Source organism: Nyctereutes procyonoides, unplaced genomic scaffold (assembly GCF_905146905.1).
Source record: "Nyctereutes procyonoides isolate TBG_1078 unplaced genomic scaffold, NYPRO_anot_genome, whole genome shotgun sequence".
Classification (NCBI taxonomy): domain Eukaryota; kingdom Metazoa; phylum Chordata; class Mammalia; order Carnivora; family Canidae; genus Nyctereutes; species Nyctereutes procyonoides.
The window spans coordinates 3,596,797-3,609,611 of record NW_026575118.1 but is presented as its reverse complement, the minus strand read 5'-3'; the positions used below and the strand labels follow the sequence as shown (position 1 = coordinate 3,609,611).

General features: G+C 50.5%; 1 protein-coding gene across 1 annotated transcript; it reads right to left on the bottom strand.

The window, feature by feature from the left end:
* Positions 1-8,347: 8,347 nt before the first annotated feature.
* On the bottom strand, positions 8,348-11,767 carry LOC129515542 (cytochrome P450 26A1). The gene is made up of 7 exons (XM_055334441.1): positions 11,579-11,767; positions 11,171-11,395; positions 10,649-10,939; positions 10,395-10,553; positions 9,745-9,879; positions 8,981-9,133; positions 8,348-8,698 (listed from the first exon to the last, which is right to left on the bottom strand). Exons 1-7 carry the CDS (start codon positions 11,765-11,767, stop codon positions 8,357-8,359), a joined length of 1,494 nt encoding a protein of 497 aa, XP_055190416.1. The 3' UTR covers positions 8,348-8,356.
* Positions 11,768-12,815: the final 1,048 nt, after the last annotated feature.

Here is a 12,815-nt window from a genome sequence, read left to right as displayed (position 1 = left end):
TCCAGGTCATTGGATGTCTATTGTACTCACTCTACTATAGCTCCAGACTTTTCCATAATATAAATGCACCACGATTTTTTCAACCCTCCACTTGGACAGGAACCTTTCAGATATCCATGACACTTGTAAATGCTCATCCTCATTGACCCAGCAAGTGGAGTTTCAGGAATCAATCCTACAGAAATAAAGCCCTAGCTTGCCCATAAGACTTCGTGTACAAGGATACTTACTGCATGTTACTTGCAGCATCAGAAACTGGAAATAACCTAAATGCCCCACAATCTTCCCTGATCTATGCGGTTTATTGCATTTGGTTTGGGGAGGGGAGAAAATTCAACTGTGAAAAGTACTTAATGAAAACCACTACTCAAACCCAGGTGAGAATTGGGAATTTTAGATTCCTTCCAACGATGAAATTTGAGACGCTTTTCATTTTCGTGGATTCGGGGAGGCAGGAAGAAAAAACAAGATGCGTATGTCAAGGTCGGATTACCACAGCACAAATGGGTTGTTGTTAGGTCTGTATTACCACATGGACAGCAAATCTGAATCCTCAGACAACCCAAGCTCAGGTTTTGCATCCATCCAGCGAGTCTCAAACTACATTATGCATAAGATTCATCCAGGACTCTTGGCAAACTGAGGGTCAGCAGGTCTGACGGGAGGCCTGAGATGGTGCACCTTTCACAAGCAACAGGATGATGCAGATGATGCTGGCGGGGGGACCACACCTTGAGTTGTAAGGATTTGACTGATTCACATTTACCATCTGAACTGAATACCCCTCATTTGTCAAATAATGTGGTTGGTGAGGGTGGTTATCCATGTGAGTTTTCCCAGGTCTATCACCGTTTTTGCACTGGAAGTCCCCAGTCCCAGGCTAACCAGACAATTGGATTAGATCAGAGTCACAAACCTCAGAGGCTGAAAAATAATATAAATGAATGAACTGGGTTAGTTGGAGTCTTTGGCAAACAGAAGAGCTTAAATGCCCATTCTCTAAAGCTCTACGTAAGATTCTTAAACTTGCAACCTTGGCCCAGATGACCCCTTAGAAATTCTGAGAAACTCTAAAATAGATTTTTTTCTGATGGCAGCTGTAAGTGTCCAATGGTGATGGGCACAACAAAAATATTTGAAATCAATGACTGTCCAGAAACGAGATGAAAATAGTTTAAAGAGGGGTGCCTGGGTGGCTTGATGGTCAAGCATCTGCCTTTGGCTCAGGGTGTGACCCCAGGGTCCTGGGATCCAGTGCACGTCAGGCTCCCCATGGGGAGCCTGCTTCTCCCTCTGTCTGTGTCTCTGCCTCTCTCTCTCTCTGTCTCTCATGAATGAATAAATAAAATCTTAAAAAAATAATAAAAGGAAATAGTTTAAAGAGAGGGCAGAAAAAGGGTCTACCCGTCCATTCAAAACCTGAGTGTGGTAGCCAGCCCTGAATGATTCTCACTTCCGGATTGCCACATCCAGTGGCTGTCTCCCACACCAGATAGGGCTAATCTGTATAATCGATAGGGTATTGTAATGACATCTATACTTCAATATAATTTTTTAAAAATAGGATATTGTGGACATGCTGGGATTTGACTTCCTAGGCCCCGTCATAGAGGCTTCGGTCTTACTGCTTTTTAAGGTCACCTGCTCTGGGGGAGGGCAGCCCGGCATGTTGTGAGGTTACCCAAGCAGTCCTGTGGAGAGATTCACACAGCAAGGTATGGAGGCCTCACACGACAGCCGTGTGAGGGGACCCTTTTGGAAGTGGATCCTGCAGCTTTAGTCCAGCCTTCAGAGGATACAGACCAGCCAACACCTTAACTGAAATCTTACAGAGACTTTGAGATGGAACCACTCAGCTAAGCCACTTTCCATCAAACACTCTGAAAATTCCCCGAGGACCGAACACCTGAGAAATTGCAGACTGGCAGCCAGCAGGGCCATAAATGAGTTTTATTCTGTCTGCGTATTTTTGTAAGGTGAATTAGTGACCAAATCTAGAAACCAGGTTGTGTTCCCATGCAAATCTGTATTTCTAGCACCTCCTGAAAAATTAGAAATACTTTTTATTGCTACAGATCGAGGAGAGGCCAGGGCAGAACAGCCCCTGCCCTGCACACCCACTGCCTCCTGCTGACTTCCTGGCCGGTACCATGTGTGAACATTACATGCTGGCCCTCCTAAGTCTGTGATCCTTGACTTAGAGATCAGAAACCTTTCCACCAGGGATTCTCAAAGTGTGGTCCAGGGACCAGCAGCAGCACCTGGGAACTTGCTAGAAAGAAAAATTGCGGGGGGGGGGGGTGAATCCAGAAATTCTGGGGTGGAGCCCAGTGATTTGTATTTCAACAAGCCCTCCAGGGGATTCTGATGTATGGAAAAGAAACACTGTTTCTCACAAAATAAGGTTTCTTGCTTTTGACCACTGTGTTAGTCCTCTAGGACTTCCATTAAAAAGTACTACAAACTTGGTGGCTTAGAAGAGCAGAAATTTATTGTCTCACAGTTCTAGTGGCTAGAAGTCTAAAATCAAAGTGTCAGCTCCCTCTGAAACTGGAGGGGAATCATTCCTGGCTTCTGGTGGTTTGCCAGCCTCCTTGGGCACCATCTGGACGATAGACACAGCACCTGAGTCCTCCATCTCTGCACGGTGTTCTCCACGTGAGTCTTCACATCATCTTCCCAATGGGGGTGCCTGCTTCTGTGTCCCGATTTTCCCTTTTAATATGGAATCCAGTCATATTGGATTAGGGCCCACCCTAAGACCTCCTGTGAAGTCCGTTATCTCTGTAAAGACCCTGTGTCTAAAAAAATAAAAAAAATAAAAAATAAAAGACCCTGTGTCTGAACAAGGTCACGTCCGTGTACTCACTGAGGGTTAGAACTCCAGCATATTTGGGCAGGAGGGTGGGGGAAATACAATTTGACCACAAACAAAAACCATTTTCTGCTATTCAGTAGAGAAGACTCAGAATGCCTGAGGATCCGGCTCTGCCAACGGGCGCCCATGCCCCCTGCCCCCCAGCAATGCCAGCAGCCTGTACCTTCTGCTAGGCTTCGGGTCAGATCCTTGGTGGCCACACAAGGCCAAGTTCTCAGACATTCCTGAGGTCCCAGGCACCTCCAGACACACAGTGAGGAGCAGGGATCTGGAAGCAATTTGATCTCAAATAATCTGCTCACCTGTCCTTTTTCCCTGACACATAGATAAATAAACAATACATTTTTTTAAATTGAGGGCTAATCATACAATGTGCTGAACACCGGCCTGCCAGTCCTAATTCTCTGTTGTGACTTTAAATCTCTTTGAGCCTCAGATTTCTCAGGTGTCCACGGAGGGGCTTGCATGACCTGTGCGTGATCTCCCTTCCAGCTCTAAAAGTCCGTGACTAATTGACATTGAAAGATCTTTCCATCTCAGAATACCCAATCCCCTCTTCTATCATTAAGGAGGCCACCGTTACACTGGGCAGCATGACTGGATTTAACAAATCCATTCACGCGCTTCGTCAAGAAGCTCTCCTTGTAAGCAAAGCACCTCGCCCTCTTTTTACAAGGCATTGGAGTTAAGGGACCCCACTGGTGACTTTAGAAATAAAGTCTTGAAGCGTCTCTGGTCAAAAGGGAGCGAGTGGATTTCCAAGCCCTCACCGGACCGGGGGGCGGCCGAGGTACCAAGGCCCTGTGGTCAGCGGCTGAGCGGCCCAGCAGCGAGCGGTGGGGCTGGGCTGGGGGCATTGCACCGTGAGAGCTCTCGCCCAGAAAACCCACCACGTAATCCGGGGCTAAGTTTCCACCCTGTCCCAGGTTTCTAACTCAAGTTGACTCTACTTCAAAAGAAGGAAAGCTTGTTTGGCCTAATACCCATGAAGCGCTGGTTTCAGGAATGTGACATGCTGTTAAACCACAGCCGTGTAAGCTTGCGGCCGCTGAGATTTTCCAAGGATGGAAGTTTCACTTTTCAAAGAAAAACATGGCACCGCAAAGCTGGAGAGACATAAGGTGATGGGTGTTGATTGGCCCCAAGAAGCCGTCTCGCCCGCAGAACACCTACTATGTGTGGACCTAATGGGGTGGGGGGCGGGGAGGTGGAGGAGGATGGGCTCAATTTACAACTGTGACACACAGTTGCTGCCCTGGACTAGTTCTCAGGAGGCAGAGGGAGAGGACAGCTGGGCAGAGTCCAGGGCTGGCACATAGCATCGTGGAGGCAGGGGTGGCAGGGAACTACCCTGGAAGCTAGGTCAGTGAGTGGCCAGCATGGCACAGCTGGGAGAGGCCTAGGCTGCTGGAGCAGATGCAGGAGCTGGAGCTGGAAGCACTTGGTCACAGGGCAGGAGAGCGGGTCCCCAGCAATCAACACAGGGGACTCAGTGTCCCTGTCAGGACTCACATCAGGCCCCCTGTGCCCCCACCTTCACATCTGGCTCTGAGTTTCAGCAGGATGGTCAACAAGAGCTGCTGAATGCCATTAGAAGATGATGTGGGGGTGTCCTGTCTCCTTGGATTGGAGTTAATCTGCATTTCAAAGCAAAGTCGGTATCTGGGGAATGAATTAATACAGAATCAAATCACAGAGAATCACGATTCTTTAATTTGATAAAGGAACTTGGAGGTCACTTAAGCTAACCTCTCCCTCCGCGCCCGAATCCTTACAGTGGATTAGTTTTCCAGCTTCTGTTTGGATGCCTCCACTGACAGGGAGCTTGCTTGTTCATAAGGTAATCCGTGTCATTACCAAAAGGCTCTAGTTGCCTCAAAATGTTTTCCTTATTTGGTGCTTTTTCCTTTAACTTACCCTCCTAAGTGCATGCTCTGTCCTTTGAAACAGGCCTGGACCTGTATTTTCTGCAGCAACCCTTTAACGATGTGAAGGCGGGGCCACCATCTAAACAGCCCCAGTTCCTTGTATGGCACTTCTGTGGGATGGCTCCTGGTCCTGATTAAGGTCATCTGAACCCTGCCTGTGTCCTTCAAGAAATGCGCTCCTCCCTTCCCCAAACTGAGAGCCATTTTCCAGAGACACTGAGAGCAATGGGGGTCAGATTGTGGGCAGTGTGTGGGCAACACTGGAAACCTGAGCCAGCTAACCTCAAAGACCACAGATGATGGCCACTTCAGGAACTAAATAGTGATCCAGATCTACCCATCCCAGGGTGACACTTTCAGAGGAGCCCGGCAGCCTTGACCGGGCCAGAGGCTGAGTACATGGAAAGTTTGGGAAGTTTGTAGCCTCTCACTGGTTGGAGTAAAAGTGGGCCCTGGGCTAGAGTCCGTGGATGCTGGATTTCATGGACACTGGTGGGGAAAACCACCGGCCGCTGAGAGTGGCATAGGAGGGAGAAGCCCGCCCCCTTGTGGACCTCTGGGGGGTGGCAAGGTGCAGAGAGCACCTTGAGACCTCACAGGTGAGGGGCCTGGGGGAGCAGCCACTTGCTGTCACTGCTTCCATTTTACCAGTTGCCTCTGGCAGCCTGCAAAGAGACGTGATCTGGACTGTCACAGGGTAGGAGAGTGGGAGCAGGGGACACAACAGGAAGTTAGGACATGGAGACCCCTTGCTCCAATTGTCTGACTACAGAAAGTTGGAGATAAATCAGGTAGGTGTTCTTAGCTGTTGAAAAAAAAAAAAAGATGGCAGGAGGTGTTTTGTGGTTCTGCCACTTGCTGGGTGACCCCAGGCAAACCACAGTCCCTCACTGGGCCTCTCCAGGCTGACCTGGGTGAAGGCTGCATCCCTCTGAATGCTTGCACCTTATGGACCTAGCTGGAGGCGTTCACATACCAGTTCTGACAATAGTCTATCATTAGTGGCACCACCCCAATGACTGAAGACAAGAGGGGGTGGGAGGTGGCTGGGGACAAAAGCATATGTGAAACAGGAGGCAGAGGGGACCAACTTAGCCAGCTTGGCAGGTCACCAAGGCCCTGGAGAGTGCAGTGCCCTTCCAGTGTGCCACAGGAAGCCCCAGAGAGTCATTTCTCACAGTGGTCTCCCCTTTTCCAGACCTTGGGCCAATTCTACCTCTAGAGCAGTGACCTCCTCCTCCTGAAATGCTTCTGATGTCTGGGTCAGAAAGCATGCTTGCTGGGACACCTGGGTGGCTCAGCAGTTTGGCGCCTGCTTTCAGCCCAGGGCATGATCCTGGAGACCCGGGATCGAGTCCCACATCGGGCTCCTGGCATGGAGCCTGCTTCTCCCTCTGCCTGTGTCTCTGCCTCTCTCTCTCTCTCTCTCTCCCTGCCCCTCATGAATAAATAAATTAAAAATCTTAAAAAAAAAGAAAAGAAAAGAAAGATGCTTGCCCCAGCCAGACGTGACCCAGGCACACTTCATGTTCAACATGGCAGCCCACAAACATCACTCGAACACTCCTAAGCTGCCTTTACTCAGCACTAAGTGTATTATGGAAGATTGTTTTTAATGTTATTTTCTTTCTTTTGTTTTACTTAAGATGTTATCATTTGAGAGAGAATGAGTGAGAGGGAGCATGAGCGGGGATGGGGAGTAGGGGCAGAGGGAGAGGGAGAAGTAGGCTCTCTACTGAACAGGGAGCCCTATGCAGGACTTGATCCCCAGATCTGGGCTCATGACCTGAGCCAAAGGCAGATGCCCAACCAACTGAGCCACCCAGGCGCCCCTTTAACATTATTTTCAAAGAGGCTTCTGCACTACTCTGTGATCAATGAGCATGATTGGGCTAAATGTAACCTGGGAAATGCAAGCCAGAAGCGCTTTCCTCAAAGCTCTTTGGATAAAAAATAGAGGTGGATTAAAAATATTGAATTATATGCCAAAATGGTTCAAATTTTTTCTGCACGATGCTCACAGAGACACGCAGTCATGGTGTTCCTGAAGATGTTATTTTAAAACACTTAACTGTCCTCTGGCAAAATGAAAGATATTAAAACCCTTATAAAATGGCCTTTTTAAAATTACCTGAAATAATGCCTTCAAGCTTGTGTGCTTCTAGCTGGAAGCATCTGGGGCAAATGTTAGGAGGGGAGGAGTCATCTTGCACACCAAGATGCACTAAAGCTTTGGCTAAAACTAAAAAAGCCTGCAATTTCTCATTTAAAAAAACAACAACAAAAGTATTGTAAGGTTATTATAAGACATTTTAAGTCGTTACGTAAACACCCCTTAAAAATTAGAGGATTCCAGGAATAAGTACAGTCCAAGTTCTACCTAAAACATAAAGTCAGGTAGAACATGTAACTCTAATTGTAGACAGAACCCTTTTCAAACACTATATAGACCACCCAGTTTCTGCAGGATTGCCAAATTCTAAAATTGTAATGAAAATTTTAAAGTCCAAAACCTACAAGCCATCAGAGGTTCAGTAAGCAGATTGTGCCATTTCAAAACTGAAAATGTGCTTGCATAAGCAAGTCACCGGGGCTAACCTTTCTGGATTGGAGTCTGGCCTTCAGAACATGGCTATGCCAGGGTCAGAAATGTGACCAAACTGCGTTTTCACGGAGGTTAGCCAAGGTTCACAGGGTCATGACTGGGCCATTTTATCAGTCATGTCAGGCTCACACCCTATTGCCTGGCATAGATAAAAACTTTATCTGTCAGCTAGCTAAATCTACTCCTCCTGCCTTTATTTTCAATAAAGAAAACCTGGACTAGCTTATCTAAACCAGAGGCTGGCCTCTTCCAATACTGTTTTCATATGCAACGTCTGCTCTCATTTTGGTAACTGTCTGTAATCAGAGTGATCTTTCTCCTACCTGAAACCTTCAGAAAAACAGTGCTGGCACTATGCAACAAAGCAGATTTATTATGTTTATTAAACATAATAAGTGTATGGCTGAAGGTGTTATGAGTATGATCGTTCTCAAAGCATTACCTTTTCAAACTCATCTTTCCCTAAAGACAAGCAAGCAAAAAAAAAAAAAAATCTAAAATTAACTTTGATGGATTTTCCAAAAGGGGTATCTAAACCATAGAAACATTTACAAAGTTACCTTTGGACTAACTCAGAAACACATACATTAGATTTTCTACTGAGGATTCAGAGAAATAACAGCTAAAGTTTCTTCCTCACAAGAAAATAGATACGCACAGATTACAAATAAAACCATGCATGTAGACACTTTGAAATCTGGTTAAATACACAAATATAAAACCAGAGAGTTTTCCCCCATAGGAATCTTAAATGCAAGACAAGCACCTTCAGATTTTACTTTATTTGGAAGCTATCCAAATTCATTATTTTAATATTTAAAGACTGTGGCACTGTAGTAGAGACACATAAATATTATAATATACATTTAGAAATTAAATATAATAAAATCAACATGACACCACGTAAAAACGCAAATAAGTCTGAGGTCTGGGCCTTCGCACCCATCAGATCTCCCCCTGGAAGTGGGTGAACCTTGCAGGGAGATCATCTACAGGGTACACGGTGGGACTGGTTTTCATTGTAGGAGGTCCATTTAGAAGCCGCCAGTCACAATGCCTGGCCAGCTCCACTGTAAATATTTTGAGAAGAATTTTTGCAAACTCCTTCCCTACACAGCTCCTCAGGCCTCCTCCAAATGGAATGAAGCTGAACCTGGATGCATCCTCCGGGTGAGGCAGCATAAACCGGTCAGGGTTAAATTCATCCTTGTTGGTGAAGATGTCCGCCACATCATGAGTATCACAGATGCTGTAAATAACATTCCAGCCCTTGGGAATCTGGTAGCCCTGCAAAAGATTATGAAGTCCCCAGGACTGACACACTGGAATCTAACTTTCAACAACAAAAAGCCATCGCTGATAACTGGAGGAATTATGAGTTGAAAAAAGGGGGCGTGAGGAGAGAGACAGGACAGACAGACCTTCAGACTACTGAAACACATATCCCCACGAGGCAGGATAATGATACCAGAAACAGAAGAAATTTAAGCCCGTGCACAGGAAAGCAAAGGGGAGATTTAAAGGCACAACAAAAGGGGGGGGGGAGCGGGAAGAGAACTTTTAACTTACATTTAACTCAAAAGTCTTAAGAGCAACCCGAAACCCTCCTGGAACTGGGGGATTCAGTCGGAGGGTCTCTTTAATAACACACCCGATGTATTTAAGCTGCTCCAGAATTTCAATGTCTAACTTGTTGTCTTGATTGCTCTTGCAAAGTAAACCCTATCAAAACAGTCATACAGAGGTGAACGGTTATTTTGTGCTCCAATAAAATCAGCCCAGCAGACGTAAACAGGACTTACTTAAGTGGCGGCTAGACCCACAGGGCCCCCGTGATGGGAGAGGGTGAGGGGGAGACTGTGAGCAGCTAAAGACCATTTGCCTCCACCCCTTGGCCCAAATCCACTATCTATTTACAATTCCAAGAGAAAGCAGCTCCCCACTTAGAACCACCTAGCTTCTCCCCCTGCCTCCCCACCCCCATTACCATCACCACTACTATCACTGCCACCTACGAGTGAGTTCCCAGTCTCGCCCTTGAACACACAAATTCAAGAAAGTGGAATCTATCTGAAAATCTCCAACGTACTGCACAAAGTAGAGAAGAAGGAATACAAGGATCAACCACCCCCCCTCAGCGGAATCGCAGTTCAAAATTCCTTCCTTTTTATTCACAACGCTAATTATCTTTCCCCACCCGCCCACCCACCCACCCACCCCCTGACCCTGCACTTTCAAAATACTCAGGGAAGATGGCACCCTTACATATTGGCAAGTTGGACACGGAACAGCTGAATTTCTTAAGCTAATAGGGAACCCCGGTGTCCTCCTACCTTACTCTTTAGCTCCTCTCGAACTTTCTGGAGAACATGGGGGTAGAGCCCAAGGTAAGTAATCAGAGATGTGGCTGCACTAGCTGTAGTTTCATGTCCCCCAAAGAGTAGTTCCGTTGAAGACTGCTTTAGTGCCTAAAGACGGAATAAGACAAACATCTTTTACAAGTCTGCGTTCAATTTTACACAGCGATTACTTAGAACCGAACTGAAAGTTCTAGAAAGAAGATGAGAAGGGCTAAAAGTCTGCTGACAGAAAGCCAAGAAAAACTGTATTTGTAAAACAAAATGCATAGTCCCTTTAGTTCGGCTCGAGCAGGAAAGCCAGTAAAATCTCACTACACAGGGAATTCTTGAATGAAAGCCTTGGTTGTATTAAAATCGCCCAACATTATTTACATTTCGCAAATTCCAACTTTCCCTGTAAAACCTGGTAGGGCTAGGGGATGCTCCCCGTTCCGCTGCAGCCTCTCCCACAGCTCTCCCGACCGGGTGTCTCAGCCTTCCGGGTCCCCCCCGCCCCGCCCCGGGTGTCTGGGCGCTCTGCCCACTCTGGAGTCCGGACGTGCGCTTTGGGGGACCCTCGGCACCGCCCTTGGAAAGCCAGGGGACCAAATCCCGCAGCGCCTCTTCCTGAAGTTGCCACCCACCTGCATGTCCAGCCTCTCTCCCCTCTCCCACGAGTGCTCGATCAACAGCTGCAGCGCATCTTTGCAGCCGCCGCCCGCCTGGGCCGTCCGCAGCCCGCAGATCTTGGCGCGAATGTTCTCCTCTATGCGCGCGTGGATGAGGTTCCGCGCCTTCATGCCCTGACCCCGGAGAGCGCACGGCAGTGAGCGGACGCCCGGCCCCGCGCCCCCGCGCCCCCCGCGCTCCCAGCTCCTCACCCTGCAAGCTCCCTCACCCGGTAGAGCCCGCTGAAGGGCACGTCGATGGGCAACGAGAAGAGATTGCGGGTCATTTCCTCGAAGGCCTCCACCAGCTGCTGCTCGGCGTCCCCGCCGCTCGCGAGCCGGGGCTCACAGCCCAGCAGGATGCGCATGGAGATGCGGAACATGAGGCGCTTCACCTGGGGGTAAACCAGGAGGCCGCGCTCGCCGCGGCTCAGCCACTGTTGCAGGCAAGTGCCCACTTCCTCGGTGATCACGGGCACGTAGCACTGGAGCGCCTCGCGGCTGAAGGCCCGCATAATCACCTGAGCTCCGAGGAGGGAAAGTGTTAAAAGCGCCCCCTCGCCTTCGGGATCCCCTTCCAGCCACCTCCCACGGCCGCCAGACCCAAGGCGCTTCCCGGCTGATAAAGCTAAACCGGGCTTGAGCGGGACACCTCCTGCATCTCTCTAGCGCTCCCTGGCATCTCTCGCCCCGAACCCCTCCAGCGGATGGGGTCCCCCTTCCTATCTAGGCACCGCCGCCCCCGCCCTCACCTTCTTGCGCTGCTTGTGCGAGGAGTCGTGCAGGTTGGAGAGGCAGCCGGAGCCCAGGATGGTACGCACCGACGCGGGCCAGTGCACCGACACCAGTCGGTGCTCCCCGAGCAAGATGCGCCGCACGTTGTCGGCGCCCATCACCCGCACGGTGGGCCGCCCGAACAGATGCGTCTTGTAGATGAAGCCGTATTTCCTGCGCTTCATCTGCAGGAACTTCCTCCGCTGGGAAAGCAGAGCGGGGGAAAGAGGCGGGCGTGAGGGGGCGCCGGGGAGCGCCGCGCGTCCGGCTAGCCCCGATCCTAGCCCGGGTCACCTCCCTCTCTGGGACGCCTACCCCGGCTTCCTGAGAGCCCGGAGCCGAGTCTGTCTCCTGAGAATCGTCCTGTCCCGCCCAAGCTCCCTTACCTGCAGCACCATTTGCAGTGTTTCCCCAAAGAAGGGGAAGCCCATAGTTCCGGGGGGCAAAGGGAGGGCGCAGCTGCGGTCGCGGCTGCTCACGCAGTACAGGTCCCAGAGCTTGATCGCGGCCAGGAAGAGCAGCAGCGGTAGCACGAAGGTGCAGAGCGCGCTGGCCAGCAGCGCCGAGAGCCCCATGGCGCGCCGCGGCCTTCCGCGCCACCTGCCGCCGCCGCCAGCGCTCCGAATCCCGCCGCGCGCCCGCTTTATAGGCGGCCCAGGTTACTGCCCACGTTACCTTGGTCAGACAAATTAGTTCACCCAAAGTTCAACTTTAATTGCGGATTGGGCCCCTGGCTCCTCCCCCCCGCGAGGCGCTGCCCAAAATCTTTAACCGTTTGTTCCACGCCGAGGCAGAGGCGGCGCGGTGGCTGCTTCCCTCGGAGCGCGCCTCCTGGGGTGCGGGGCTAGGAGCAGCCTGCCTCTCCCCCCACCCCCCACCCCCCACCCCTTACAAGGTGTGCGGAGCTCCGAGACCACGGCTGAGGCTGGCCCGGGCTCCGGGGAGCGGGAACTCCAAGCCCCGGGCTTCCTGGCAGTCCCTTTGGAATCCCCCCGTGCTGGGTCCGACGCGCGGTCCCAGCCCAGAGCTGCCATCAAGGGCTTTCCATTTTCAGGCGCCCCGTGGGCTCCCTTCCACCTGCTGGGGAAGCAAAGGGAAGTGCGTTCAGGAACGGACTAGCTGCCACGTCCCACACGGGGGAAACTGAGGTCCAGAACGCAGAGCAAAACGCAAACCTCCCGACTCTCCCGAAGATCCCGCAGAGGAGCCCAGGGCCACGACCTAAGCGAGAGCCGGGGGTGGGGGTGGGGCCTCAGAAATGATCGACGGATCATGGATCCCAGCTCCCCAGATTCCTCAAGGAGACCAGCACTCGCACTCATGAAGTCCTGGAAGGTCCGACTTAAGGATACAAGAGAGCCTCCAGGTCCCTCAGGACTCCAGGGGCAACTCTCTCCAAGTCTGAGCCTCAACTCTGACGCCCCAGTGGGAGACTGTGGGGGCAATTCATCCACCGGTAGGGAACCGGCGCTCTGCGAACCCGCCGGCTTGCGAGGGCCCTGGGACTCACAGCCTCAGCTAGGCAGAGGGGACGCGGATTCCCTAGACCTGGGCAAATTGGGTGACAGAGATAGAAGAAGGAAAGCCTGGGAGTCTGTACTCCAGGACCGGTTCCATCTCTGC